The following is a 27,324-nucleotide window of genomic DNA, read 5'->3' on the forward strand; positions in this document are numbered from 1 at the left end:
TTATAGCTATTTCAAGCTCCAATCTTGTACAAATTCTCTTCACCTTTTGGAGAGCCATCTAAGAGGTTTAACTCCATTGTAATATCATAATAAAAGATCTATTTTTCTTGTGGGAGGTTGGGTTTTTGCCCAAGGCACCATTTCTCCTTATCCAGGACGAGGATTTTGTGTGGGTGGATTAATTTTGACATCTAATATTTTCTAACTTTCCTTTTTAGCCCATTTTGCATGCTTTAAAATTAACACAACCTCACCATCGCATTTTGATTTCTAAGTTAGATCTTGCTGCAAGTTCATTTGATGCTTTGCATTTCATTTTGCTTTGAAGCAACTCACTTCTTACATGCAAGTATTTGGAGTTATGTGGCAAGTTTAATTTAGTTCCTTAATAATTTGTTTTCTTTTCAATACAATTGTCTCACTATAGGCTCATTTTTTATTTTGCTCACTTATTTTGCAAGCATACTTTACATGCAAGCATTGTAGTCTTCACTCCATATCATTTAAATCTTGCTTAAATCTTGTTTGTTGGCATATCATTCACTTGGAGCACTTTCATTTACTTGAGGCAATTTCCTTTTGCAAAGCATAAATACATTCACTTGCATCACTTTAATTCACCTTCAAGCTAATTTAATTTTCCAATTGATGTTACATTTGAAATTTACGTTAAGCATTATCTCATTTCCATTATTTTGAAGCATTGCAAATATCCCTTGGGAAAACTTACATGCATTACATTTAGGCATTTTTAGCTAAGTTTGCATTATAACTCAATTAACCTCCAAGCATAAGCTTGGTTGATAGATATCATAGGGAAAATACTTTCTTGGAAAATTCTTCCAATTGGTACGAAATAAGGTAAAGAGTGTGGGACCCTGTAGTTATGAAGGTGGTTTGTCCCCTTGTAGAAACGAATGCACATGTTGGCTCGTAACACTGAGGGGAAGAGTATCGTTAACGACACCATCATGTCCTCAAATCCTCTTTCATACGTCGCCCCAACTTTTACCCTTTGGCAAGAGTTCAAGAGGAAGATCTCTCACTTAGAGCAAGCATTTAGTTTAAAATTAACCAAGATAATTACATCTAACCTTAGTTAAGTGCATTTCATATTAATTCACTTTACTATTCAAGCTATCTTTACTTGGAATTTATTTATATACTTGTCATTGATGAAAATGTTTTGAAATGATTATTTGTAATATGTCATTTGGAAAAGTAGCATATCTTTCATTTTGCAAGTGAAGTTTTAGCTTGTTTTATTTGCAAGTTATTTTATATTGCTTCCTTACATGCTTAAGAATTGTGAATGGTTATAATTTTGAAAGCATTTCTTTGAAAGCAAATATTAAATCTTGCAAGTGATATCATATTTTTCTAGCATCTATTTGATTGACAGGGTTACTTTTGTTTCACTTTGAAACATTTCACTTTTTGAGAAAGCATTATTTATTTTGAAGCAATATTGAAGGCATTGGTTTTATATGCTCATCTTTTATTTATGTGTTGATGGTTATTGAAGTACATTTCATTTCATATTGTTCATTATATTTGCTCATAATCTCAAGTAATCCAAATTAACTTTGACATCTCCTAGAAAACTCACATCACCTTTTAATTTAGCTTTTCACTTAGGGACCACCACCCTTAGCTTACCTAGGAGAGAAACGAAGAGAGTTCAGAATAGGTGATAGCCCAATCTCTTGATTTTGCCATCAATCAAACCTTGTGAGGTTAAGGGCTTTTCTCACTAACGTCCTCTTGTCCCTAGAAAATCAACTAATTTTTGGTTTTGGGCATTTTGGACTTTAGGAATTAGATTCTTGCTCAAGTGACGACTCCACTTAATCCAATATCTACAAGAGTTTCTACTAGAAGGCATCCAAGTGGTCTAGTTAGCCCCACTCTTGAGCCTGAAAGGTTTTAAGAGAGAGGTTAAATAGACTCTCTCATAGTAAAACTCTTGCTAATCTTGGGCAAGAGGCTATTTTTTATATTCATTTGCTCTTTCAATAACTAGAGGCAAGCATCATGAATGATCTTTTTGTCCCTGACTTTGCTAACATAAATGGTTATCCTCATAATATCCCGGACAAGGCTATTGAAAAGTTGTCTTCCTTTTAAGGTAATAATGCCATTAGTGCTACATCACATGTTAAGAATTTCAATGTTTGCATTTTTAAGTGGTGAAACACTGCTAACCATGAGGATGTAAGGATGAAACTTTTTGTTCTCTCGTTAGAAGAGGATGTTCTTGATTGGTTCATTGAGAAACTTGCTAACTCCTATGACTCGTTACACGCTTTCATTATTGCTTTCATGGAAAAGAGTTGGAGAGAAAGTATCATGTGGAGGATCCCAAGAAACCTTATAATGAAATTATTTATGAATATGATGACTTGGGAAATTATGTTATTTTACCTAACTGTATTGCTCCTTTGGAAAAGGAAGTGGAAAGTAGAAAGGATTGGATTTGGCATATGCACTTTGATGGTGCCCATTCAAAGTTTGGTAAGGGTGTTGGAATTGTCCTACCTCCCCTCTTGGTCATATATTCAAGGTTGCTTATAGATTGGAATTTGATGCAACTAACAATGTAGTAGAATATGAAGCTTTATTTTTGAGTCTAGAGTTGGCAAAGGACTTGAAAATTAAGATGCTTAGCATATAAAGGGATTCTGAATTAGTCATTCTTCAATTAAAAAATTAGTTTGCCTGTAAGAATGATAGATTAAAGAAGTATCATAATGTTGTTTGGGACAATATGGAATATTTTGATGCATTAGATCTTCAAACAATTCCTAGGTAAGGAAATAAACAAGTTGATAAGTTGGTTGTTGCTGCATCTACCTTACATCTTGAGGAGAACTTGATGGATGGTAAGGTTAAGATGGAAATTATTTTTAGAATGCCAATTCCTGATAATGTAGACTATTGGCAAGTCTTTAATGATGAAAGACAAGTGATTCATTTTTTGAATAATATGGAGGAATTTTCTGATTTTAAGGTTGGCTACAAAGAAGAGGGTTGTAGCTATGACGAGTGTAATGCAGTGTCAAATCCTACTCCTAGGGATCGTGTAGCCATGGGGCAAAATGAGACGAATAAAATTAGCAATTGACATAAAAATATATATATTTGTTAATAATGAATATGAATGGATGATTTACAAGTTGAGAGGCTTGGGCTTAAATACAGCCCTACGTGCCTATTGGTGAATGACCATGCCCTGTGCCCTAATTAACTAATTTGTTTACAAGATACTAAATTTTTATATAACATTTTCTTCCTCCCAAAAGATGCTTTGTCCTCAGAGCATACGTAATGACGAGTGTTGTTGATGAAACACTTCAGTTTCCCAAGAAGCTTCTTCTTCTGGTAAGTCTTTCCACTTGATCAAGTATTCCTTGATTACACGAGATCAAAGCTTCTTCTTCTGGTGAGCCCTTCCACTTGATCAAGTATTCCTTGATTACACGAGATCAAAGCTTCTTTTCTTTGGTGGATATGATACCTTCTGGTTCTAAAATGACCCTTCCTTCATCATCTAAGGATGGAAGCGTTGCTTGTGTTGATTGATGGCCGCCTAACGCCCTTTTAAGGCAAGATACATGGAAGACGTTATGAACACGACTTTTATCTGAAAGGTTTAAACTATATGCAACTTGGCTGATCTTTTTGTTGATCCAGTATGGTCCATAGAACTTCGGTGCCAACTTATTTTTTCCTTTTTGTTTCAAGGACAACTGTTTGTAAGGTTGGAGCTTCACAAGTACCCATTCTCCAACTTCAAATTCTCTTTCAGTTCTATTTCGGTCAGCTTGTTGCTTCATATGATTTCTTGCATTGCCTAAATTTTCTTTTAGGGTTTGGACGATTTTTTGGGTTTCTTCTAATTGGTTTTTAATAGCTGGTAGATTTGTCTGGTCAGTAGCTAGATCCTTCCATTTTAGAGGTTCGTACCCATACAAAGCTTGGAATGGAGTCATTTTTGCTAACGTATGATAAGTAAAATTATACCACCATTCAGCGAGATGCATCCACTGGACCCACTTATTTTGTTTTTCTATAGTGTAACAATGTAGGTAGGCTTCCAAACATTTATTGGTAACCTCTGTTTGTCCATCTGTTTGAGGAAGGTAAGAAGAACTCATATTTAGGTAGGTTCCTATATGGTTGAACAATTCTTTCCAAAAATTACCGTTAAATTTGGCATCTCTATCACTCACAATGACTTTCGGAAAACTGTGTAATTTATAAATATTTTTGCATAATATCTCAACTATTTGTTTAGCTAATTCTGATTTCTTCATTGCAATAAAGTGAGCATATTTGATGAGTCTGTCAACTACTACGAAAATCTTATCCTTGCCTTCAGATACAGGGAATCCCTCAATAAAGTCCATTGATATTTCTTCCCATTTCCGATGCGGAATATTTAAGGGGTGAAGTAATCCAGGTGTCATAATATTCACTTTTATTTCTTTGACATGTGTCACATTCCGCTACATATTTCTGAATATCACGACTCATCCCCTTCCAAAAGAATAATTGACGTGCATTGTAATAAGTTTTAGAGAATCCTACATGTCCAGCTCACACTGAATCGTGTGACTCCTTGAGTATCTTGGATTTAAACTTGGAGTTTGAATTCAGATAGGTTCTTCCTTTGTACCATAGAATGTCGTTCTTCCATTCAAATTTTGAGTTGTCTGGAAGGTTATTGATTATCGCAATTATTTCTTCCATTCAAATTTTAAGTTATCTGGAAGGTTATTGATTATCGCAGTTATTTCTAGATCTCATTGAGCCATTCAGGAAAAACAACTGAGACTGCAATTAGTGATGGTTCTTCGTCCTTCCTAGACAGGGCATTTGCTACTACATTTTCTTTTCCCCCTTTATGTAGTATCTCCATGTCAGAGGCGAAAATTTTTTCAATCCATTTTTGTTGTTCTTCGGAAAGCGTTTTTTGTTGAAGGAGGTGTTGGAGACTGTTATGGTCTGTTCGAATGGAGAACTTACTTCCCAAAAGATATTGTCTCCACTTAGCCAGTATGTGCATAATAGCGAGCATTTCCTTGTTGTATGTGGACTTCGGACGTTTTGTTTTATTGATCTTCCTTCTTTCAAAAGCTATTGGATGCCCTTCTTGCATTAACACTACGCCTATACCAAATCCGAAAGCATCACACTCGATGATAAATGGTTTAGAGAAATCTGGAGTTGCCAATACCGGGGCATTAGACATAACTTCCTTCAGTTCTTCAAAACACCTTCCTGCTTCCTCATTCCATTGAAATGAATTCTTCTTTAAAAGGTTTGTTAGAGGTGCAGTTATATGTGCATAGTTTTTAATAAATCTTCAATAATATCCAGTCAATCCTAAGAACCCTCTTAGCTTGGATATATTAATTGGTTTGGTCCATTCCTTTATAGCTTTGATTTTATTAGGGTCCACTTTTACTCCTTCATGGGATATTATGTGTCCGAGATATTCTAGTTCTTCCTTCCCAAAGGTGCATTTGGATCTTGGCGTAGAACTGATGCTCTTTCAGTAGTGTAAGAACTTTATCCAGATGTTGTAGGTGCTCCTTCCAAGTTTTACTGTAAATTAAAATATCATCGAAGAATACTAATACAAACTTCCTAAGATATGGATGGAATAACTCGTTCATAGTGGCTTGGAATGTCATTCGTTCATTGGTTAACCCAAAGGGAATTACTTTAAATTCATAGTGACCTTCGTGTGTTCGGAATGTCGTTTTTGGTATGTCTTCCAACCTGATTCTGATACGGTAATAGCCCGACCTTAAGTCCAATTTTGAGAAGTATTTTGCGCCATGTAATTCATCCAACATTTCGTCAATAAAGGGAATTGGGAATTTGTTTTTAATCGTTATTTTGTTTAATCCTCTATAATCAACGCATAGCCTAAATGATCCGTCCTTCTTCCTTACCAATACCACTGGAGCAGCGTAGAGACTCTTACTTTTCGAGATGATCCCACATTTTAAAAGCTCTTGGATTAATCTCTCAATTTCAGTCTTTTGGTGATGTGGATATTGATACGACTTGATGTTCATGGGGTCTTATCCTGCTTTGACTTCTATTGTATGCTCGATTTCCCTGTTAGCAGGCATTTTCATGCGCAGGTCTTGGAATACCTTTTCATGCTTCTAAATTAGCTCTTGTACTTTTTATGACTCTTTGTTGATCATGTTTGCAGATAACATTTCTAACTGGTGACATTGTACTATATAAGTTGGTGCTCCTTTCCGAATCATCTTCATCATCTGGGATGACGACACGATTTGATTCTCTGGTTTAACACTAATAGTAATAATATTAATATAATAATTATAGTAGGGATCTAGTATAAGATCATATTAATAATATCCTTAAATTTATTTAAAATAAGGTTAACACAATCAACTTCATTAGATTAATAATATATTAATTATTATTAGTTATTATTAAATCAATTACTTAGATTATTTCTAGCACGTGAATTACATAAGATAAGTAATAGTATAACTAACTATTTATCTAATAATTCAACTTAATTAATATAAGAAAAATAATTTATTTAAATCATGGTTTATTATTAAAATAATTAAACAATTAAATAAAAAAATTTAACAGTTAAATAAACAATTAAATTAAAATATTATAGATTAATTCTTACTATATAATACTTTTTTTAGTTTATTTTAATATATATACATATGTATTAAAATAAATATACCTTTTTTAATTTAATAATAGTATAACTAACTATTAATTTAATAATAACCTCAACTTAATTTATAATTTGGTTTTGCCCCCTTTTCCCTATGTCCAGTCCAACTAGCCATTTCCTCATCTAATATAGCCATTAGTTAGTCAATTTAGTCGTTGCCTGGTCAAAAATTATAGCCGTTGGAAGTTCTGCTCTGACTATTTACCATGCATTCTGGATCTGATTCTTCAACTTGTCCTGACGATGAACCACAGTGGTTGGGTCGAAACATGTCGACAAATATTCTATCATGTGACTTTAGCCGAAGAATTCTCTTAATCTTGACATAGATCACAGAAGCCTCAATTCAACTATTGATTCTCTGGTGCTTGGAGTCCGTATAACTTGTACCTCTGCCCTTCCCAGTTCAAGCTTATGAACTGCTCTTGATGGTTGGCAGAGTAAGTGCCTAGGGTTCGTAGCCACTGGATACCTAAGACCACATCTACTCCTCCTAATGGTATAGTGAAGAACGGGGATTCTAAATTAAAGTCTTGAATCTACAATTTGACCTTATGGCATTTCCCTACCTTTTCAATCTTCTTACCATCAACTACCATCTCCTTCATGTTGGGTAAGGGAAATGAGAAAATGTTGAGTCTCTTTGCCACGATTGCATCTAAAAAATTGTGGGTGCTACCGGAGTCGATGAGAACCACTATTTTGTTCTTCTTTATATGTCCTTTTAATTTTAGAGTCTAGGGTTGTGATATATCTGTCATAACTGATAGTGACACTTGCGAAATACTTTCGTCATCCAATTCTGGAGGGAATTCTAGGGCATCTTCTACTCCTTCTATATCTGATTCATCACTATTTGAATCATTAGTTGCTTCACAGTTGCATAGGTTCTTCGATTCATTTCCTTTAGCACGCCTATGCTTAGGGTCCCACTTCTCGCCACAGCGTTTGCATTTGCTTTCTTTTATCCTTTGCATTTCCACATTAGATTTTTCGCCTTCACGAAGATGTGGTGGAAAATATCTTGTATTATCCGTATTCCCAGATTGGGGCATTCTTTGTCTCGAATATACCTTTTTCGGTTTTGACCACAATATTTGTTCAAATTTCTTTTCAGCAGCTTTTGCTTTTTGTCTTGCTACTTCTATTGACGTAATGTCATGAAGCTCAAGTTCTACTCATAGATGAGTTTTAAGTCCGGAGATGTATGATTGAATTAGACGAGATTCTGATAACCCAGGTACTCGTGTTGTTAAGGTTTCCCATTCTCGAGTGTACTCGTGTCACAATCTAATGAGTGTTGAATCTTTTAAAGAATGCATCGTTAAATTTTCTCCAACTGATGGCGATTGTCATCTTCTTCCCACCACATATACCAATTATATGCTTTGCCTTCCATTTTCATGGAATTGTGTCTAATCTTTTCGTCATCACTATCAATATCATAAATCTCGAAATATTCTTCTTCCTTATTCAGCCACGCAAAGTTGCATTTTTCATTACCATCAAATTTGGGTAGCTCGATTTTTTCTCTTCTTTGATACGTCACTAACGGTCGAGCAAAAAGAGGATATTGATTGGTGAATGTATTCCAAAGCTGCTTATTTGAAAAAGTCGCACTACTATTTCCTTGATGGTGCGTGGAAGATTTTTTTGGAGACTCTACCTTTTCATGAGAATCAGATGAATTGTGTTGTTGATTACCTCCATCATCTTAGAGTAGATGTTCGGGTGTAACCTTCATCCTTTCACACAAAGTGTTCAATAGCGTCATTGTCTAATTATGATTTATTTTAGATTTGATATAGTTATGCCCGAGCTGTTGTTCTATTCGATTTGTTGTATCATGTAGCTTCTTAATATTGTCGGAATGTCCAATAACCTTACTCTCGAGATCAATAAATTTTTGGTTGAAATCATCGGAGTGGCTAGTAATCCTATTCTCTAGATCAATCAATTTTTTGCTGAGATCGGTCATTTTCATCGACGACATTGAAGGGGTTTGTGGGGGTGTATATTTGTCTACTAGATTAAAGTTTCTATCTTAACTTGAACTATTTTTTTTAAATAATTAAATTAAATTGATATATATATATATATATATATATATATATATATTATTTATCAAGTTTTATAACTTTATACTATATAGTTATAAACACACAGTGTGTTGGACAGACAATAGGGATGTAGCGGAAAGGCAATTAGTGGATGGTGGAGAAGAAGCACAGGTAGACAGTGGTGAAGATGGGTGTGGTGAGACTCGAGAGATAGGGAGATGACGTGGACGAAGGACAAGGACAAGTGTGGAGCGGTATATGTAGCGAAGATGGATGGCGAGGATAGCGGTGGTTGTGGACAGAGACTGTGGATAGTAAGTGCGTGATCGTGGACAACGATGTGGTGTTGAGAGTGGACGCGGACAGAGTGGCATGGAGGAATGTTTGTGTAGCGTCTTGTTGGAGAACCTAATGCCTCTAATACCATATGAGATGAATAAAACCAGCAATTGACATAAAATATATATATTTATTGATAATGAATATGAATGGATGATTTAAAAGCTGAGAGGCTCGGGCTTAAATACAGCCCTACATGCCTATTGGTGAATGGGGCATGGTCTTCGATCATGCCCTGTGCCCTAATTAACTAATTCTTTTACAAGATACTAAATTTTGATATAACACAAAAGTTTGATAGGCATGATGTTGTGAAGAGAAAAGAAGATAAGAAAATTGACCCTGGGGAATTCATTGAAGAAAACATTGGCACCCCTAATGATCCAAAGATGACTAAAATAGGGAAGGGTACCACCACTGAGGAAGAAAGGAAGAAATTGATAAATTTACTTCAAGAATATAGAGACATTTTGGCTTTCGCATATAATGAGTTAAAAGGATATATGGAAGATGTTATGGAACACACTATCCCTCTTAAAGATGAGAATGCCAAACCCTTTAGGCAAATAGATCCTAAGTTAGCCCCCTTGGTGCAAAAGGAGTAGCAAAAGATGCTACAAGCTAGAATCATAGCTCACACTAGGCATTCCACATGGTGTTCAAACTTGGTTATTGTGAGAAAGAAGAATCAACCAATCAAGCTATGTGTAGATTTTCGAAACCTGAATTTAGCTTGTAAAAACGACAGTATTCTTTGCATAACATGAAAACTTTATTACAAAGGGTAACAAGATCTGGAATGGTGTCTTTATTAGATGGGTTTTCGGCTATGTTGCACGAGTTTCCAGTATGCGGGCATTTCACGTACGGGGGAACAAGTATCGAACATGGCTAGAAGCTTTGCCCAAATTTATAGGAAACGTCAAGTAGGGAGCGGCAATAATATAATATATTAAAATTTAATATATATATAAAAAACAAAAATAAAATAATTTATTTATTTCCATCCAAAATTTTCCAATCAAATTCCATTCTGCAGATTCCATCTTGCAATGAAATATGTAAAAGATTGAACTTTGAAACACTACTAGAAAAAATCAAAATATGAACCCATCAACAATTTGCCAATGAAATTCCTTGCCAACAAAGAAACACATGGAACTCCCAAACTAGAAAAGAGGTTGAAGCATAAAACTATGCTGAAGCAAGAAAGACTAATAGCTTGTAAACTTGAATGTTAAAATACACAAAAGGTATTTAAAATAATAATTTATTATTATAAAAAAATGTATAAGATGATTTGAATGTTACAATGAGGCCCTGCTTTTATATCTCAGCAGGTGACCTTTCGTGAATGGGCATGTCTTTTAGACATGCCTTTTCACTTAATTTAATGACTATTTAACCTAAATAATATTTAATTATTTAATATTAATATTTATTTTATTTATCTAATTGTTATGAATTATATTCATAACATAGCCTCTCCCTTTGGAAGCTTTGTCCTCAAAGCTAAATTGCTGGCAATTGTCCTTGTGGTTGTCGTCTTGGCATATGGAAGGCGGAAAGTTGGCTCAGCATCTATAATTCACTACTCTATTTTGAGTCCAAGTTGTCTTTCTTTCTCTTCTTTTTTTGATTTACGATTTTTTTTTTTTATATTAAAGAACTCTAATTTTTATTTTTTTGTTAACTCTAATTTTTTTTATTAATATATATATATTTAAATTATGGTTTATGGTTATAAATTATTAAATAAATAATTATAAATTCTATAGTTATAATTTATAATCATTTAAGTTTGTAATTAGACAAACCATGTTACCCATTTATGAACCAACGTCACGGTTGAAAAGGATGCGACGGATTTGGAGGGCCGCATACAATGCAGTCCATGGAATTGTTGACTGGGTTACCAGTTTCGTGCTTTCCACAACACGTTATTTCTAGCATATAAGCGTGATTAGCAAATGCTTTGGGTGGTCACACTTAACGTCGTAGGTATCATACCAGTGGATCTGACAGGAATGATGGAGCACCCGAATGAGGGCCTCACGACACCCGCAAGAACCCAGCGCTGCCCTGTGATCCAAGGCTTGGTCCCATTCACTCCTGTAGAGATTACGCAGGGCATCCAAGCGGATGTAATAGGGTGTATAAACGACATTTGCCTCCTCGAGATCAAGATGAAAGCCGTTTTTTCTTATCTCTCATATCATTATGCTAGGTAGCTGCAACATCTCAACTACGTCAAAGTGTAAGAACCAGAATGATGGATAATCGCTCTGTTCCCTTATTGCCCGCTCTAACTCCACCAACATATAACCAGGCAATCGACTGCCAAGCAAACCTCTCCATCGTAGGATAACTTGAAGTAATCTATTATTATCATTAATATGTTCCTCTGAAATGGTTATGCCACACAACTGCTCAACAGCTGCGCCTCTCTCTCGAAAACCTTCGACAAATAATTCTAGCACTGTGTTAAACAAGTGCTTCAGATTTGGGTCTCCTTCTAGTAAACACTCTACAGTGGCTCTGTATTTGATTATGTGCTCTGTTGTACTGCTATAACGGATCTTAATTATATGCTCTGCTATAACGGATCTTAACCTAGTTGTATCAAACTCTCGACTTTTACTTATCCCATGTGTCAATTTTCCGAAATTTACAGCTTTGTACATATCTCTATCTGCCTGAGAAAGCTCAAGAAAAGGTTTTATCCTGTCCATTTCCTATTGGAGTTGGATTTTCTGGACTTGCCACAGAGAGATTTGCAGTCTTTTTTACAGGAGAATGCACAGGTGATTTAATAGGAGACTTGTTGCCATTAAGGTTGTTTTTGGCTCGACTAACAAGATGATGAACCCACACAATCAGTTCAAAAATGTAATATTTTGTCCTCTCTTTCTCTACATAGTGAAAAGTTTGAACGAGTGTCAACTCATTGTGTCCAGGTAACCTTGGATCTAAGGCAGATCCTGTGTTTTCCCACTCTCCAACCCATCCAAACCCATGATGTGCTTTGGTTGTATTGGTAGCAATTGGAACAAGCCACGTTAAAATTTTCTCCATCTCTGCTTTGATCCGTGGGACAGTAAGCTCCTCTTCCACAGGATATGATTGAAGCTTGGACCGTAAAGCTGACTTTATACTTAGAGGCAAACCTCGATACAGTGTATCTCTGGTGTTGGGAGGAACAGAACTTGGACGAGAAACAAGACTATCAATTTGGTTGACCATATTTTCATAGTGTAATGCAAGACCAACATGACCTAGCCTCTTAGGACTTCCCTGTGCATTCTTTTTGCTGAGAATCTTTTCTCTTTCCAAGTCAGAATCCTTAAAGTTCTCCTGGACCTCTTGATGTATATCATTCTCATCCATATCAAGATCAACTTCATCTGGCTCCTCAACTTTATCTATATCTGCTTCATCAAAATCATTATCTTCATCTAGATCATTTTCCTTGTTATCACTTTCTTTTCGACTAACTTCTGCAAATGATTTTTCTAAATGTTGTAATGCTTCTTGAATACTAAATTGTTCAATGTAATCAAGATGTGAACATAATGGCACATTGTGTGGCGAACTACATTCAAAGGCCCGCGTGATTATATCGTGTGACATAGCTCTGATACCACTGAAGCATAAAAACTACGCTGAAGCAAGAAAGACTGATAGCTTGTAAACTTGAATGTTAAAATACACAAAAGGTATTTAAAATAATAATTTATTATTATATAAAAATGTATAAGATGATTTGAATGTTACATTGAGGCCCTGCTTTTATATCTCAACAAGTGGACTTTAAATAATATTTAATTATTTAATATTAATATTTATTTTATTTATCTAATTCTTATGAATTATATTCATAACATAGCCTCTCCCTTTGGAAGCTTTGTCCTCAAAGCTATATTGCTGGCAATTGTCTTTGTGGTTGTCGTCTCGGCATATGGACGGCAGAAAGTTGGCTCGGCGTCTATAATTCACTACTCTATTTTGAGTCCAAGTTGTCTTTTAAGATTTTTTTGTTTTTTTTTTTTATATTAAAGAACTCTAATTTTTTTTATAGATTTTTTTTATTAATGTATATATTTAAATTATGATTTATGGTTATAAATTATTAAATAAATAATTATAAATTCTATAGTTATAATTTATAATCATTTAAGTTTGTAATTAGACAAACCATGTTACCCATTTATGAACCAACGTCATGGTTGAAAAGGATGCGACGGATTTGGAGGGCTGCATACAATGCAGTCCGCGAAATTGTTGACTGGGTTGCCAATTTCGTGCTTTCCACAACACGTTATTTCTAGCGTATGAGCGTGGTTAGCAAACGCTTTGGGTGGTCACACTTAACGTCGTAGGTATCATACCAGTGGATCTAACGGGAATGATGGAGCACCCGAATGAGGGCCTCACGACACCCGTAAGAACCCAGCACTGCCCCATGATCCGAGGCTTGGTCCCGTTCGCTCCCGTAGAGATTACACAGGGCATCCAAGCGGATGTAATAGGGTGTATAAATAGCATTTGCCTCCTCGGGATCAAGATGAAAGACGTTTTTTTTATCTCTAATATCATTATGCCAAGTAGTCGCAACATCTCTACTGTGTCAAAGAGTAAGAACCAGAATGATGGATAACTACTCCGTTCCCTTATTGCCCACTCTAACTCCACCAGCATATAACCGAGCAGTCGACTACCAAGCAAACCTCTCCATCATAGGATAACTTGAAGTAATCTATTATTATCATTGATATGTTCCTCTGAAATGGTTATGCCACGCAACTGCTCAACAGCTGCGCCTCTCTCTCGAAAACCCTCGAGAAATAATTCTAGCACTATGTTAAACAAGTGCTCCAGATTTGGGTCTCCTTCTGGTAAACACTCTACAGTGGCTCTGTATATGATTATGTGCTCTGTTGTACAGCTGTAACGGATCTTAATTATGTGCTCTGCTGTAACGGATCTTAACCTAGTTGTATCAAACTCTCGACTTTTACTTATCCCAGGTGTCAATTTTCTGAAATTTACAGCTTTGTACATATCTTTGTCTGCCTGAGAAAGCTCAAGAAAAGGTTTATCCTGTCCATTTTCCGTCAGAGTTGGATTTTTTGGACTTGCCATAGAGAGATTTGTAGTTATTTTTACTGGAGAACGCACAGGTGATTTAATAGGAGACTTGTTGCCATTGAGGCTATTTTTGGCTCAACTAAAAAAATGATGAAGCCACACAATCAGTTCAAAAATGTAATATTTTGTCCTCTCTTTCTCTACATAGTGAAAAGTTTGAATGAGTGTCAACTCATTGTGTCCAGGTAACCTTGGATCTAAGGTAGATCTTGTGTTTTCCCACTCTCCAACCCATCCAAACCCATGATGTGATTTGGTTTTATTGGTAGCAATTGGAACAAGCCACGTTAAAATTGTCTCCATCTCTGCTTTGATCTGAGGGAGACTAAGCTCCTCTTCCACAGGGATATGATTGAAGCTTGGACCATAAAGTTGACTTTATACTTAGAGGCAAACCTCGATACAGTGTATCTCTAGTGTTGGGAGGAACAGAACTTGGACGAGAAACAAGACTATCAATTTGGTTGACCATATTTTCATCTGTAATGCAAGACCAACAGGACCAAGCCTCTTAGGACTTCCCTGTGCATTCCTTTTGCTGAGAATCTTTTCTCTTTCCAAGTCAGAATCCTTAGGGTTCTCCTAGATCTCTTGATGTATATCATTCTCATCCATATCAGGATCAACTTCATCTGGCTCCTCAACTTGATCTATATCTGCTTCATCAGAATCATTGTCTTCATCTAGATCATTTTCCTTGTTATCGCTTTCTTTTCGACTAACTTCTGCAAATGATTTTCCTAAACGTTGTAATGCTTCTTGAATACTAAATTGTTCAATGTAATCAAGATGTGAACGTAATGGCACATTGTGCGGCGAACTACGTTCAAAGGCCTGCATGATTATATCGTGTGACATAGCTCTGATACCACTGAAGCATAAAAACTATGCTGAAGCGAGAAAGACCGATGGCTTGTAAACTTGAATGTTAAAATACACAGAAGGTATTTAAAATAATAATTTATTATTATACAAAAATGTATAAGATGATTTGAATGTTACAATGAGGCCCTGCTTTTATATCTCAGCAGGTGACCTTTCGTGAATGGGCATGTCTTTTAGACACGCATTTTCACTTAATTGAGTGACTATTTAACCTAAATAATATTTAATTATTTAATATTAATATTTATTTTATTTATCTAATTGTTATGAATTATATTCATAACAAAGGTTATTCTTATTTGATTATTATGTGATTTCATGCAACACTATATTATATTCAACTTCGAAATTCAAGTTTGGAAATTTATAAAATGAAACTGACTAACACACTACTCTTTCTCTTTCTGACCATCACTATAATTTGTTGAATCTTATCATTAAATCTTCAAGATAGACTTCAAGAAAGAAGACTTATTTGCAATTGTTGAACTTCAAGATTTGCAACAGAAGCTGCCAAGGAATGACTAACAATTGTCTATATTTTGTTGAAACCTTTGCTTGGTCGCTTTTGTACATGTAAGTTCTCTTTCCATGCTTATTCTTGTCATTTACTTTGTCACATGAATGTTATTGTGATTTTCGCTATACAAGTCTAAAATTTACTGCTTTTCTAATATGAATTCATAGAAATTATGATCTTTTATAGCGTTGCATCATATCATGGGCAATGTATTGAATACATCTCGATAAGTCACAATTTATTGCAAACCAAAGCATAAATTCCTTGCAACGGTTGTTCTCATGCTCTAAATGCCATGCGAAGCTGTTGAAGGCCTCCTTAATTAAGTGAGTTTTTCCCAAACCATATATTCTCCTTGACTCCATCTCTCCCAAAGGACAAGGCACTAATCCTCCATTGGTGATCATTTTCAACGCTTATTCTTTTAACCTCCCTCTTTTTCTAGGCCTAGCCCATTGATTTGGGGTAACATCAGATGTGATCTAAGCCTCAAATTTTGCAAGGATGCTTGGGCATGGGTATTCCAAAGAACCCAGATAACATTTTGGGAAATTCCACCCAAAAGTGATTTTATTAAAATAATTAACAATTTTAATCAAGTTCCTAAGTCTAAACTTAGGAAAATTAAAATAATAATTGGCATTAATCTAATCAGGGGTGAAACTTCTAGAAAAAGCCACGGATAAAGCCAAAACGATCTGAGCCTTTGATTATGTTTTAATCTAAACCATTGGTTGTCCACCAAGAAGATATAAGAAGGGGCTTGGGGGTCATTTGGAAAATACATAAAGAGATTGAGAAAAATGATTTTTTGAAGTCAGAAGTTCTCAGGAGGAAAAAATCGATTAAGGAAATCTCTTGTAGTTGAGGGGCAGGGATAACAGCTTTCGGAGAGAGATTCTCAATTGGAGATACATCAGCAGAGAGAGGCAATGAGTGATCTAGAAGCCTTGATGCAGAGGCTGACGCAGGGCTAGAAGGGCCACACAAAACCAGCGCAGAGTGAGAGAGAGGAGTCTGAAATTTACAGAGGAATTCAATTTTCAGAAGCTGAGAGCCAGGGTGTGAGACCGGGAGGCAGAAATTGAATTTCCTGGATAGCAGATCGACTAGCTAGAGAAGTGACACAGCACCCAAAGAGTTTGACGTCAGGTTGACACAAACTCTGCGCAAAGGCAACCAAAAAAGCTGGGAGGCAGTCAGTTTGGGGTTGGATCAACCAGGATTTCTTAATGATTGTGTGAGGTAAAACTCACAAACCTTCTGCCGATATTTCTCTCTGTAACTAAATAACCCTATGAGGTATTCAAGGATGTAATTAGAACTTGCTATTGCTTAATAATAATAAACCCTCAGAGTTGTTCCACAGGTTTTCCTGCATTAGGTTTTTTCGGGAACATTTCTCAATAAATAAATGTGTCCTATGTATTTCTATTTTCCTTGCTCAGTTTCTATGTTTTAGAACCATACTTAATTGGTGTAGGTTGATTCAGTAATTTACTTCAATGTTTCATGAAGAGATCTGAAATAAGCTTGTAATGTAATCTACAATCTAGGTGAAGTAGATTCAGCTGGTTGCAGTAGGATTCTTGAGACTGTTAGATTCTAGGAATTTTCACATATCCTACATAGGTCACCTAGGGCATTAATTATCTCACAATCTAGCCATCCAAACACTTCGATTTTTGGTCCACAACTGCAATGAAGTTTTCTCTAGAGGCCCACCAAATTTGAAGCAAATCCGACAGTGGGATCTCGAGAAATTGCAAGCCCTAGCTCAAAGACCATTTCTTTCCCTAGGTTTCCCTTGGCTAGTGACCTCATTTAGATCATTGCATTCTATTATAAGAAGATTTGTCCATTGATCCTCTTCTCTTCCACAATTAGGTCAAGCCCCTCCTTTAGTGACCAATTCCTCTTAGTTGACCTACTTTTGAGTCCACTTGGTCCCATGTGGTCCCGCAACTTTGTAACTCCAATTCCGCAAAAATCACATAAAGACCAAGTCTCCATAAGGATTTCTAGGCTTTGGAAACATCCCTTCAAGATACATTCCCAAACCCTAGCCTCAAGTATCTTTTTAGCCCTTCTTAGAGAGCAAGCAAACCATACAATTGAGTCTCTCCTGTGAATAGGCCTTAGGAATCGCTCCTTAGCCTTTCATTGACCTATTCATCTAGTGATTCTCTTTATACCGGGTCTCCTCCCATTAGGGAAAGTCTCTAAACAGCAGGGAGCCTTAGATGTTGTGACACTGGGCTATTGCTCCATCATTTCCCTTGACCTAATAGTTTCCCTTTAGGATTCCCTCCTAGGACCCCTGCTAGTTTGAGCGGTAACATTTTCGTGTTGTTGTCGACGACACGAGACGTGTCTTTTTTTTCACCATACGACATTATTTTTATAACTTTTGGCGACTCCATTGGAAGAACGAACACCTAGTTCTTCATCGAACTTCAAAGTCAACGCTTGTAGGGTGAAGCAAGCATCTCTCAAGGCATTTCAAGTTCACCTGAACGATTCCAAATGTAGAATCCTATAAAAAAAAATGCATCGAAATAAATGGATCATTGGAGAGGCCAATCTTAAATGTTTCAAGATGATGACCCTCAACCCAATGATCATGATGAGTTTGATCCCCCTCTTGATGAATCTCTTGGGAGACATGAAATTGAGGAGCCTTCCCAATGTCGTGAAAGGGGAATGTGGTTCTTCCCAAGATACAATGATTGTAGTCCACCTTGTTCCTCGCTCAACAATCAAGATGATGTGATTATGACTGTGTACGAGTCTTTTATCTCATCATCCCATGAGGAGGATAGGCCCGAGCTTGTTATTCATCGAAAATTATAAGCTTGGTTCTTGACTTATTTATATGCTCATTGCAAGAAAGGTTGCACGAGTTGGATTCTTATCCTCCATCCTCATCCATGACCTTTAATGCATGGTCCTCAAATGATCACGCCCCCCACCCTTACCATTCACCAAGTAAATCTTGCAATGGAAAGAGTGATATTTGGGTCCCTTGCCTCATGATGGTTCATAAGGGAAAATGTTTTTATATTGATTTAATAATATGTTGGTTACATTGGCTATATGATTACACTTATCATTTTCATAATGTAACATCCATGGTAGGTTAGGATGCATGGCATGTTGATTTTCTCATTAGAACTAACATCATATGACATTTCTAATGGTAGATTAGATTAAATTTGCATATTATTACTTTTCTATTGATTTTACGGCATAACACTAAGCATGGGTGATCATAAGACACCATAAAAACATGTTGCCCCGAGTGTTTGGTCTTTGATATGTGCAGGTAACAGGTCTACGGTAACCAAGATATTGTTGGTGTTCTCATGACCTCCTGTTTGAGTAGCTTCACGCACTTTTCCGAGAGCTTGTGTCCTGGTTGGAGCCAAATGTTACCTACCACCTGCGCGTAGTGAAACTAAATGTTGCCAATGCCTTCTACTGCATGCTTGGCATTATCAATGAAGTTTTACATGTCTATCTCTAGGCTCCCTAGTCATGTTAGTCAAAATAGCTTGAGATCTCGTCGGTTGACAAGATGCTCCACTATCCACAAACCAGACACCTCTCATGATGATTCTAGAAAAGAACAAAACCCAAGAAAAGTTCTCTAACTTTTCAACCATCTGATCAATGGTTGTCCTGCTTGTATTCCCCTTGGCCTTCTTGTTTGGACACTAATCGACAACAATCCTGAACATGAAACATGCAAACCACTTGACTTTGCTCATGTCCTCCTTTTTACTCTCTGAAGGTCCACCTCCACTCTAGTTTCGCTTGGCCTTCCCTTCACCCATTTCTGCTTTTGTAGAAAGAGAGAGCTCATCTTTCTCCTCACTACTCCATTGTCATTCAGTCAATGAGTTCTACCAAATCTCCTTCGAGATGAAGTCATTGCACATCTGGTTCCAATCAAAAAGTTGTTTCCTAGCAAGGGCGATCCACAACGGTGGTCCAATGTTTAACGCAACCCTTTAGAGCTACCTTCATCATCTCTGAATCATTCACAATCTCTCCAACAACCAAAATCTCATCACAAGCTTCTTGGATCCTTGTGATGTAACATGTTATGGTCTTTGATATGTTCATCCTGATGTTGTTTAATTTTTCACACAGCATCATCTTCCGTTTTTCGTTTGTGCCTTAATAAAGACCATTTAGGGTTACCCATAGTTGTCGTGTTGTATCCTCGATATGTGATGGATTATATGATCCCTAACACCATCCAAAATTATACACCTTGCTTTCATGTTCCTCAGATTATGCTCATCTACTAGGTTTGGATCTGAAGGAAACTAGATATTTTTGTTCACAATATCTCACATACCATTCATTATTAGAATCATGACAATTCGCATCTTCTAGGGACAGAAGTTATTGGCCCAATCCAACCTGCCTTCATATTGCAAACTACTCAATGATGCCATCTCAGAAATCAACCTTCGCCAAAAGCCCCCAGACACAAAATTATTAAATACTTTACTTCCGTAAAAAGAAGAAATTTGCTATTGCAAACCCTATTGATCTCATATATCTCTCTTAGAGTTATCTATACAGCTATGATACCAAGTTAAATCTCCTAATACCAACCCAAATTTATTTTCTCACAACAATTATTTATTCCCAACAATTTATTTAATTAACAAAAAAAAAATCTTAATTATCTTAAAATCAAATCAATGGTAATCTAACTTCTAGAAATTACATGCAACGGAAATTAAAAAATTCATACAAATCAATCACACATTGAAACAAATAAATACCCACAACAATTCTCCCTCATTCATTAATCTATAAAATCAGGGTTTTCACTCCACAGAGAATTACAAGGAAAAATACATTTAGTAGAATTTGTAACTCAGCCCCCAAAAGATGAATTTGGCCCAAGGAAGAGCAAGCTCATCTTTCTCCTCACTACTCCATTGTCATTCAGTCAATGAGTTCTCCCAGATTTCCTTTGAGATGAAGTCACCACACATCTGATTCCAATCAAGAAGTTGTTTCCTAGGAAGGATCCCATCCACAAAGGTGGTCCAATGTTTAACGCAACCCTTTAGAGCTACCTTCACCATCTTTGAATCATTCACAATCTCTCCAACAACCAAAAGCTTGTTACAAGCTTCTTGGATCCTCGTGAGGTAACATGTTGTGATCTCTGATATGTTCATCATGATGTTGTTTAATTTTTGCCTTAATAAACACTAGTTAGGGCTACCCACGGTTGTCTTGTTGTATCCTCGATATGTGAGGGATTATATGATCCCTCACACCATCCAAAACGATACACCTTGTTTCCATGTTCCTCAAATTATGCTCAACTACTAGGTTTGGATCTAAAGGAACTTGGATATTTGTGTTCACAATATCTCACATACCATTCATTCTTAGAATCATGGTAATTCACACTTCCATGGACTAAACTTACTGGCCCAATCCAACTTGTCTTCAGATTGCAAACTACTCAATGATGCCATCTCAGAAATCGACCCTGGCCAAAAAACCCCAACGCAAAATTATTAAATACTTTACTATCGTAAAAAGAAGAAATTTGTTACTGCAAACCCTATTGATCTCAGATCTCTCTCTTAGAGTTATCTATAAAGCTTTGGTACCATGTTAAATCTCCTAATACCAACCCAGATTTATTTTCTCACAACAATTATTTATTAACAAAAATAAATACCCACAACAATTGTCCATCATTCATTAATCTATAAAATCAGGGTTTTCACTCCACAGAGAATTACAAGAAAAAATACATTTAGTAGAATCTGTAACTCAGCTCCGAAAAGATGAATTTGGCCCAAGGAATTCATCCTACTAGAAATCAACCTCTGAAGGAACTCGATCTAGAGAATTTTGGCCTAGCAATTTGCTAGCAAATCAACCATGCCCCTTCCCATCAAGTTGCCTCTACGCCTCAAGAAATTTGGCCTTAGCAAATCAGCCACTCCAATCAAATCCACCTCTCTCTCACTTCAACAACTCGTCCCTGCAATCTCTAGCAATTTGGCCTTCTAAATACACCCTTAAATCCTCATGCACTCTTCCTTCTGTGCGCTTTAGTCTACTGAGCCAATCGCACTAGAGAAAATCGCTTTCTCTTCTCGTGTCTCCCTTCTTGTCTCTTCACCTCTCCCTTAAGCTTTTTTTTATAATCTTCATTAAGCCCAAATCCCTAGCCCTAATCTCCCTTCTTGAAAATATACGAGATCAATGCTTAAGATCACTTTTAAGTCACTTAAATAATTAAACTATTTATGCTTAGAGAATGACTTAATAGTCCATAATAATTAACTGATTTTTATTATTGTACTTTTCCTAAGTTAGACTTAGGAAAGAAGACATAAATCACCTACTCCACCACGCAACCACCTAAGGAGGCAATAAATCATCTTCTACATGATATGACACCAAGCCTATGCAAAAGACCTACCAAAGCTACTACAAGCTTCAACAATCAGAACCATACCAGAACCAGTGGACTATGGAACTAGTTGGTCCAACCAGTTCGGAGGCAAAACCGATCCAATTGGCTGCCCTTCACTAGCCTTTTCTCATTGATCATTGATTCTATATAGAATCGGCCAGTTCCATATGATGTGTCTAAGCCTTAAGGAGCTACAAAACTCAAATTTGTTTCAAAAAAACAATATTTTATAAATGGGGCAGCCTAACACTCAACCCTTGGGTATGGAAATTTATATATATTTTTAACATTACCATTATTTGTTTCAGGATGCAAGAGTGGTTCCAACTTCACACTTCATTCGATTTCATATGGAGAAAGTAGACTTTTAGATCCCATTCAAAATTCAGTGGACTTTATACTTTTCAGGTTTCACGATTGACAGTATTGCAATGTTTCCATGGTATTTTTTCATGTATGAGGGTATGGAATTAGCATTTAAATTAAGAGCACCAAGCCCTCTATGTACCTTGATGTTGGCAGCATTTGATTGTTGAACTCCTCTCTCTTGGAACTAGTAATTATGTACCCTTCACTCAAGCTAAAACACTGATTCAGCATGTTAAGCTTTTTCTATCTTCATCTAATGCTTAGTAGGTGATATTGATAATGAGGATCCCAATATAGGCAATGAATTTGATCATATGCATTATTTATTGTCGCATGATTTTTATGGACCCTAGAGACCATTTAAAGCCTCTTTGTTAATGTATTTTTGGTTCAGAGATGGATTACAGTTGGTGCTATTTTGGTTATATGCACCATTAGTTATTATACATATGAGAAATTTTGCATACGTGGGTATACAATGGTTTTGATTCATCCATACACACACACAGATCTCTCTCTCTCTCTCTCTCTCTCTCTCTATATATATATATATATATATATTAACAAATTGATTTTTTGGCCTGTTTTCTTTCCAGTTCCAGTCCAGTTCCTAGTTTTGGGTTGACCAGTCCGGATTGGCTTACATGACATTTATTTCTTTCTTTCAACCTTAATGGCATTGTTATGTTGTAAATGGAAACATATGTGCCAAACAAAAAGAAATGATGTTTTAAAATTAATAGTGGAAGAGATGTAGATCAGAATAAGATCAAGGAGAATAAAAGCTTAAAAACAAATTTGATTCTTTATAATGAACTTGACAGGGTTTCTACAAACTTACACTTTCGTGAAATTTAACACCAGCCTGCTTTTCAAGCACCTACAACAACGTAGAAACAAGATATACGTAAAAGAGTAATGTTGCATATCTATCAGAATGTCTGGAATGCTGCAACAAGGTATAAAACTCTGTGATCCTATAATAAAAGTTCATCCATTGATTAACCAACGTGTCCTAAAATCTAAAATATAAAAATATGTGAGCCCAACAAAGCCATTGCATAGAATGCTTAAACAAGGATATCAAATTGGAACATGTACTTGCCGCAATAATAATTACAGCCCTTTTATCTTCAACACCATTAAAACGCCCCACAGCTGATATCCCAAATGCTGCCCTCGTACAACACAATGCCTATGGACAGGTCACATATTATTACATGTTAGAAGTAATAAAGGCAAGAAATAAACTCATGAATAACAATACTTCCAATCACGCAAACAAGCACTCTAAAATACTAGGCATCAAGAGATCCTTTTTGTTTCCATCGTGGTTTGAGTAACTCAAACAACTTATACATGAGACATCCTCAAACTTTGACATGATTCTTAATTGACACTATTTCTTATATTCACATTAACAAAATGTAAATTTTGTCAATCCAACAACATGCAAGTTAACTGTCAATATTAGGTTATTTCAAGCTATAAATTTTAATGCAAACATCAGTGACATAATGGAAGACATATTCTAGTCCTCTAACTTACATAATAATCAATCCCACCCCAGGCTACATGTACCTCCAACCATATAAATATGATGAATATAGAGAGAAGTTATTTTTTTACCTATTCAAATATCTCAACTAGAATTATGATAATAATAAGCAAGGATTAATTCAATGAACATAAACAGAAAAGCAGACTTGTAACTACAATAGACTGAAGAGACTGGTCCACCTAACTCACCAACTCTAAGCCATGTCAATACGTTAGTCAAGAACCTTTGGTCTTCATCACAATAAGTAGTCGCAAGCTTCTTGTCTTGTAATGTATATTATGTAAGTTTTCCTTCAAACAGAAACTAGTTAAATTATATTAAAAAGGGCTGCAGCAAAAGGTGCACAAGGAAAGCTGCCATAGAATAAGACCAGCAAAGCAGGCAGACAGTATGCCAAAAATAAAATTTATAGTCATCTTTAGTCATAGCCTTCAGAAAATTCCTCCTAATATATACTCTTAAAAAATACCTAATATAAGTAACGATTTACAAAACATAGAATTTTAGAAACTAATAAAAGACAGCTAATGGCACACTGCAGACCATTTTCATGAAATTTGGTATTTACTCAGAAAATTGAGGTTCTATTTGTTAGTTTCTAAACTCTAATCTGATTACCGTACCAATGAAAACTTGTCTACCCACATTTCTAAATATAGTTTTTCAGAACACCAATGCACAGAAATTTATAACTTTAACTAAAGCAGAAAAACACAGAAACCAATCACAAAATGACAGATATTTTACCCTGGAAACCCCAAAGAGGAAAACCAGCAACAGCTGTTTTTATATATTTTACTCGCAGAAAACAATCTAAGAATTATTTACAGCAACATAGAACCTGGTACAGCTCTGAAATTTCACTGGGAAATGTGCCCGAAATAGTCGAGCCCATCCTATAGCTGTATGGCCTGCCTAGAACACGTGCCAGCTGAAAAATACAGCCCTAATCTGCCTTGAAACCCGTGCTAAGGATCAGCCCTCTCTTGCTGCTCCTGCACTATCCATACAGCCTGTACAGCCTCCACAAAATCAGCCTGACTGCTTAGAAAAAGCATGCAAGCCTGGCTGCCCTAATGCACCCTCTAGGAATGCGTGCTCATTCTAGGATTTGTGCTCCTGAATCTGAATGCAATTCTTTTCCTCTACAAATCGATTTCCTCTCACTTTTCTCCTTCAGCTCTCCAAAACTCTATTTATGTAATGTGTCTTCTCTGCTTCCCTTTTTGCCTTTTATCCCTTTAATGACCAAATGCCTAACCCTAGATTTTCAAAGAGATGGACTGCCAAGATTAACTCTTGCCCGCTTGAGATCGACAGTCATGACTTAATGTTTCATTTATGCAACTTAAGTCACTTTTAGTCACAAAGTAAAAGTCACTTTATAAATATAAAGTCATATTGGGCAAAAGCATATGTTGGACCACTTTCAGATACTAAGACACCAAGCCTATGTGAAAGCACCTGTCCGAGCTAATTTCAACACTCCCTTTTAGCGAGGAAGGTGTTCTGCACCATCCCCAGGTTATCCTTGAAAAATACAAACTTTCCTTTCATAAAAGCCTTTGTTAGAATGTTTGCCATGTGAAAATTTATAAATAGAAATCCTACTAGAGTGATTAATATATTTCTTCTATTTATTACCTCATAAATAAGTTATCTATTGTATTCTTACAGCAAATATCAAAATATATTCTACTGCAGCCTTCACAATTAAAACATTGCAGAAAGTAAATGTCAGTAAAATGTTGGCACAAATACAATCACAATGACACAGTTATTCTTGGACAATTGTCCCTGGAAAAACCCAATGTGGGAAAATCAGTGCAGCGGATGAGGATTTTATTATTCTTCCCCAAAACTCTTCATGTACAATTACACCCAGTAGTATAGAACAAGGTTTTCTGAGAAAAATTTAAAAACGTTTGTGAACAAGTATCTGACCCGAGAGAGAAGTTCCTCCACCCTCTACGTCTCTCTGGCTTGCCCAGCATCACTTTCTCTGGCCCCTGGACTGGTCTGCGCAATGCCTACGTCACCCAAGCCAGCTTGGTCTCTCCCAGCGTCAGTCTGCCCAACATTGTCCATTTACTGTTCTGCATCTTCATTGTTGTTTCTCTGACTGAACTCTGTCTCCCCTCCACCTACAACTCTCCCTCTATATCGATTTTCTCTTGTCGAAATTCGACCAGTGATAAAATCAATTTTACTCAGGCAACTGAGTATCTGCGTGGTGTGTCTTCCAAATGTCCCTCAAGCCCCTTCTTATATCTTCCCGTTGGATAACCACCGGCCTACATTAACTCCTAATCAAAGGCTCAGATCGTTTTGACTTGATCTTTGTCTTTATCTAAAAGATTCACCCACAATTAGATTAATACCCATTAATATTTTAATTTTCCTAAGTTTAGACTTAGGAACCCCATTAAAAATATTAATTGTTTTAAAATAATCGTCTCTGGGTGGAATTTCCCAAAATGATTTCTGGGTTCTTTGGAATGCATGTGCCCAAGCCTCCCTACAAAATTTGAGGCTTAGAGCACATCCAATGCTACCCCAAATCAACATGCCACGTGTTCACATGTGGGAATATGTATGATCTTTACAGCTCCTCTCTAAACACAGTTTTCGACAAAGTGACATCCGATCTCAATGTGTTTTGACCTGCCATGGATCACTGGATTCTCCAAGAGTTTTATGCAACTTTGATTATCATAGTGTAAGACTTTAGCTTCCATCTCCTAACCAAATAAACCTGTGAGCAACTTGCGAAGCCAAATGGCTTCACATGAGGTCAAACTTGCGGCCATATACTCTCCCTTTGCAAAGCTCAGTGCAACTGAATTACGTTTCTAGCTGAACCAAGAAACCGTTCATGATCCCAAGTTGAAACAACACCTAGAAGTTCTTTTCATGTCAACAAAATTGCCTGCCCAATTTGCATCTGTATAGCCCACCAAACTAACTCCATCACCTCCGACATAGCTCAGCCCATACTCTATAATTGTTGAGAAATCAATAACTTATGAATTAGGGTTGATTTCTCTATCATGATAATTACTCGTGAATGTGTTGGTTTCTTTATTAAATTTTACATTATCTTCTTTCATCAAGCAATTACCAAAAGTACAAAACATGAAGATCACAACAGACAAAGGACACAAGGATATATGCTCCAAGCCAGGGCAAACACCACAAGGGTGAAAACCCAACCAACTTCTCTTCTTA

The 27,324-nt window shown here is 36.3% G+C and overlaps 1 protein-coding gene and 2 pseudogenes across 2 annotated transcripts in view; all 3 read right to left on the minus strand.

The window, feature by feature from the left end:
- Nucleotides 1-27,324, minus strand: part of LOC149257915 (DNA repair protein RadA-like protein) — a 396,618-nt gene that overhangs the window by 46,736 nt on the left and 322,558 nt on the right. For both annotated transcript variants that reach the window (XM_089414587.1, XM_089414584.1), the window contains 2 exons: nucleotides 23,641-23,730; nucleotides 23,377-23,415 (listed from right to left, as the gene is read on the minus strand). In XM_089414587.1, coding sequence (XP_089270713.1) covers nucleotides 23,377-23,415; nucleotides 23,641-23,730 — 129 coding nt within the window. The remainder of the gene's footprint in view (nucleotides 1-23,376; nucleotides 23,416-23,640; nucleotides 23,731-27,324) is intronic.
- On the minus strand, nucleotides 11,355-12,492 carry LOC149257916 (protein PSK SIMULATOR 1-like; annotated as a pseudogene).
- Nucleotides 13,879-15,132, minus strand: LOC149257917 (protein PSK SIMULATOR 1-like; annotated as a pseudogene).

This window comes from Pinus tabuliformis, chromosome 6, assembly GCF_031772625.1.
Source record: "Pinus tabuliformis cultivar Carrire ecotype Pingquan chromosome 6, CPIR1, whole genome shotgun sequence".
Lineage (NCBI taxonomy): Eukaryota > Viridiplantae > Streptophyta > Pinopsida > Pinales > Pinaceae > Pinus > Pinus tabuliformis.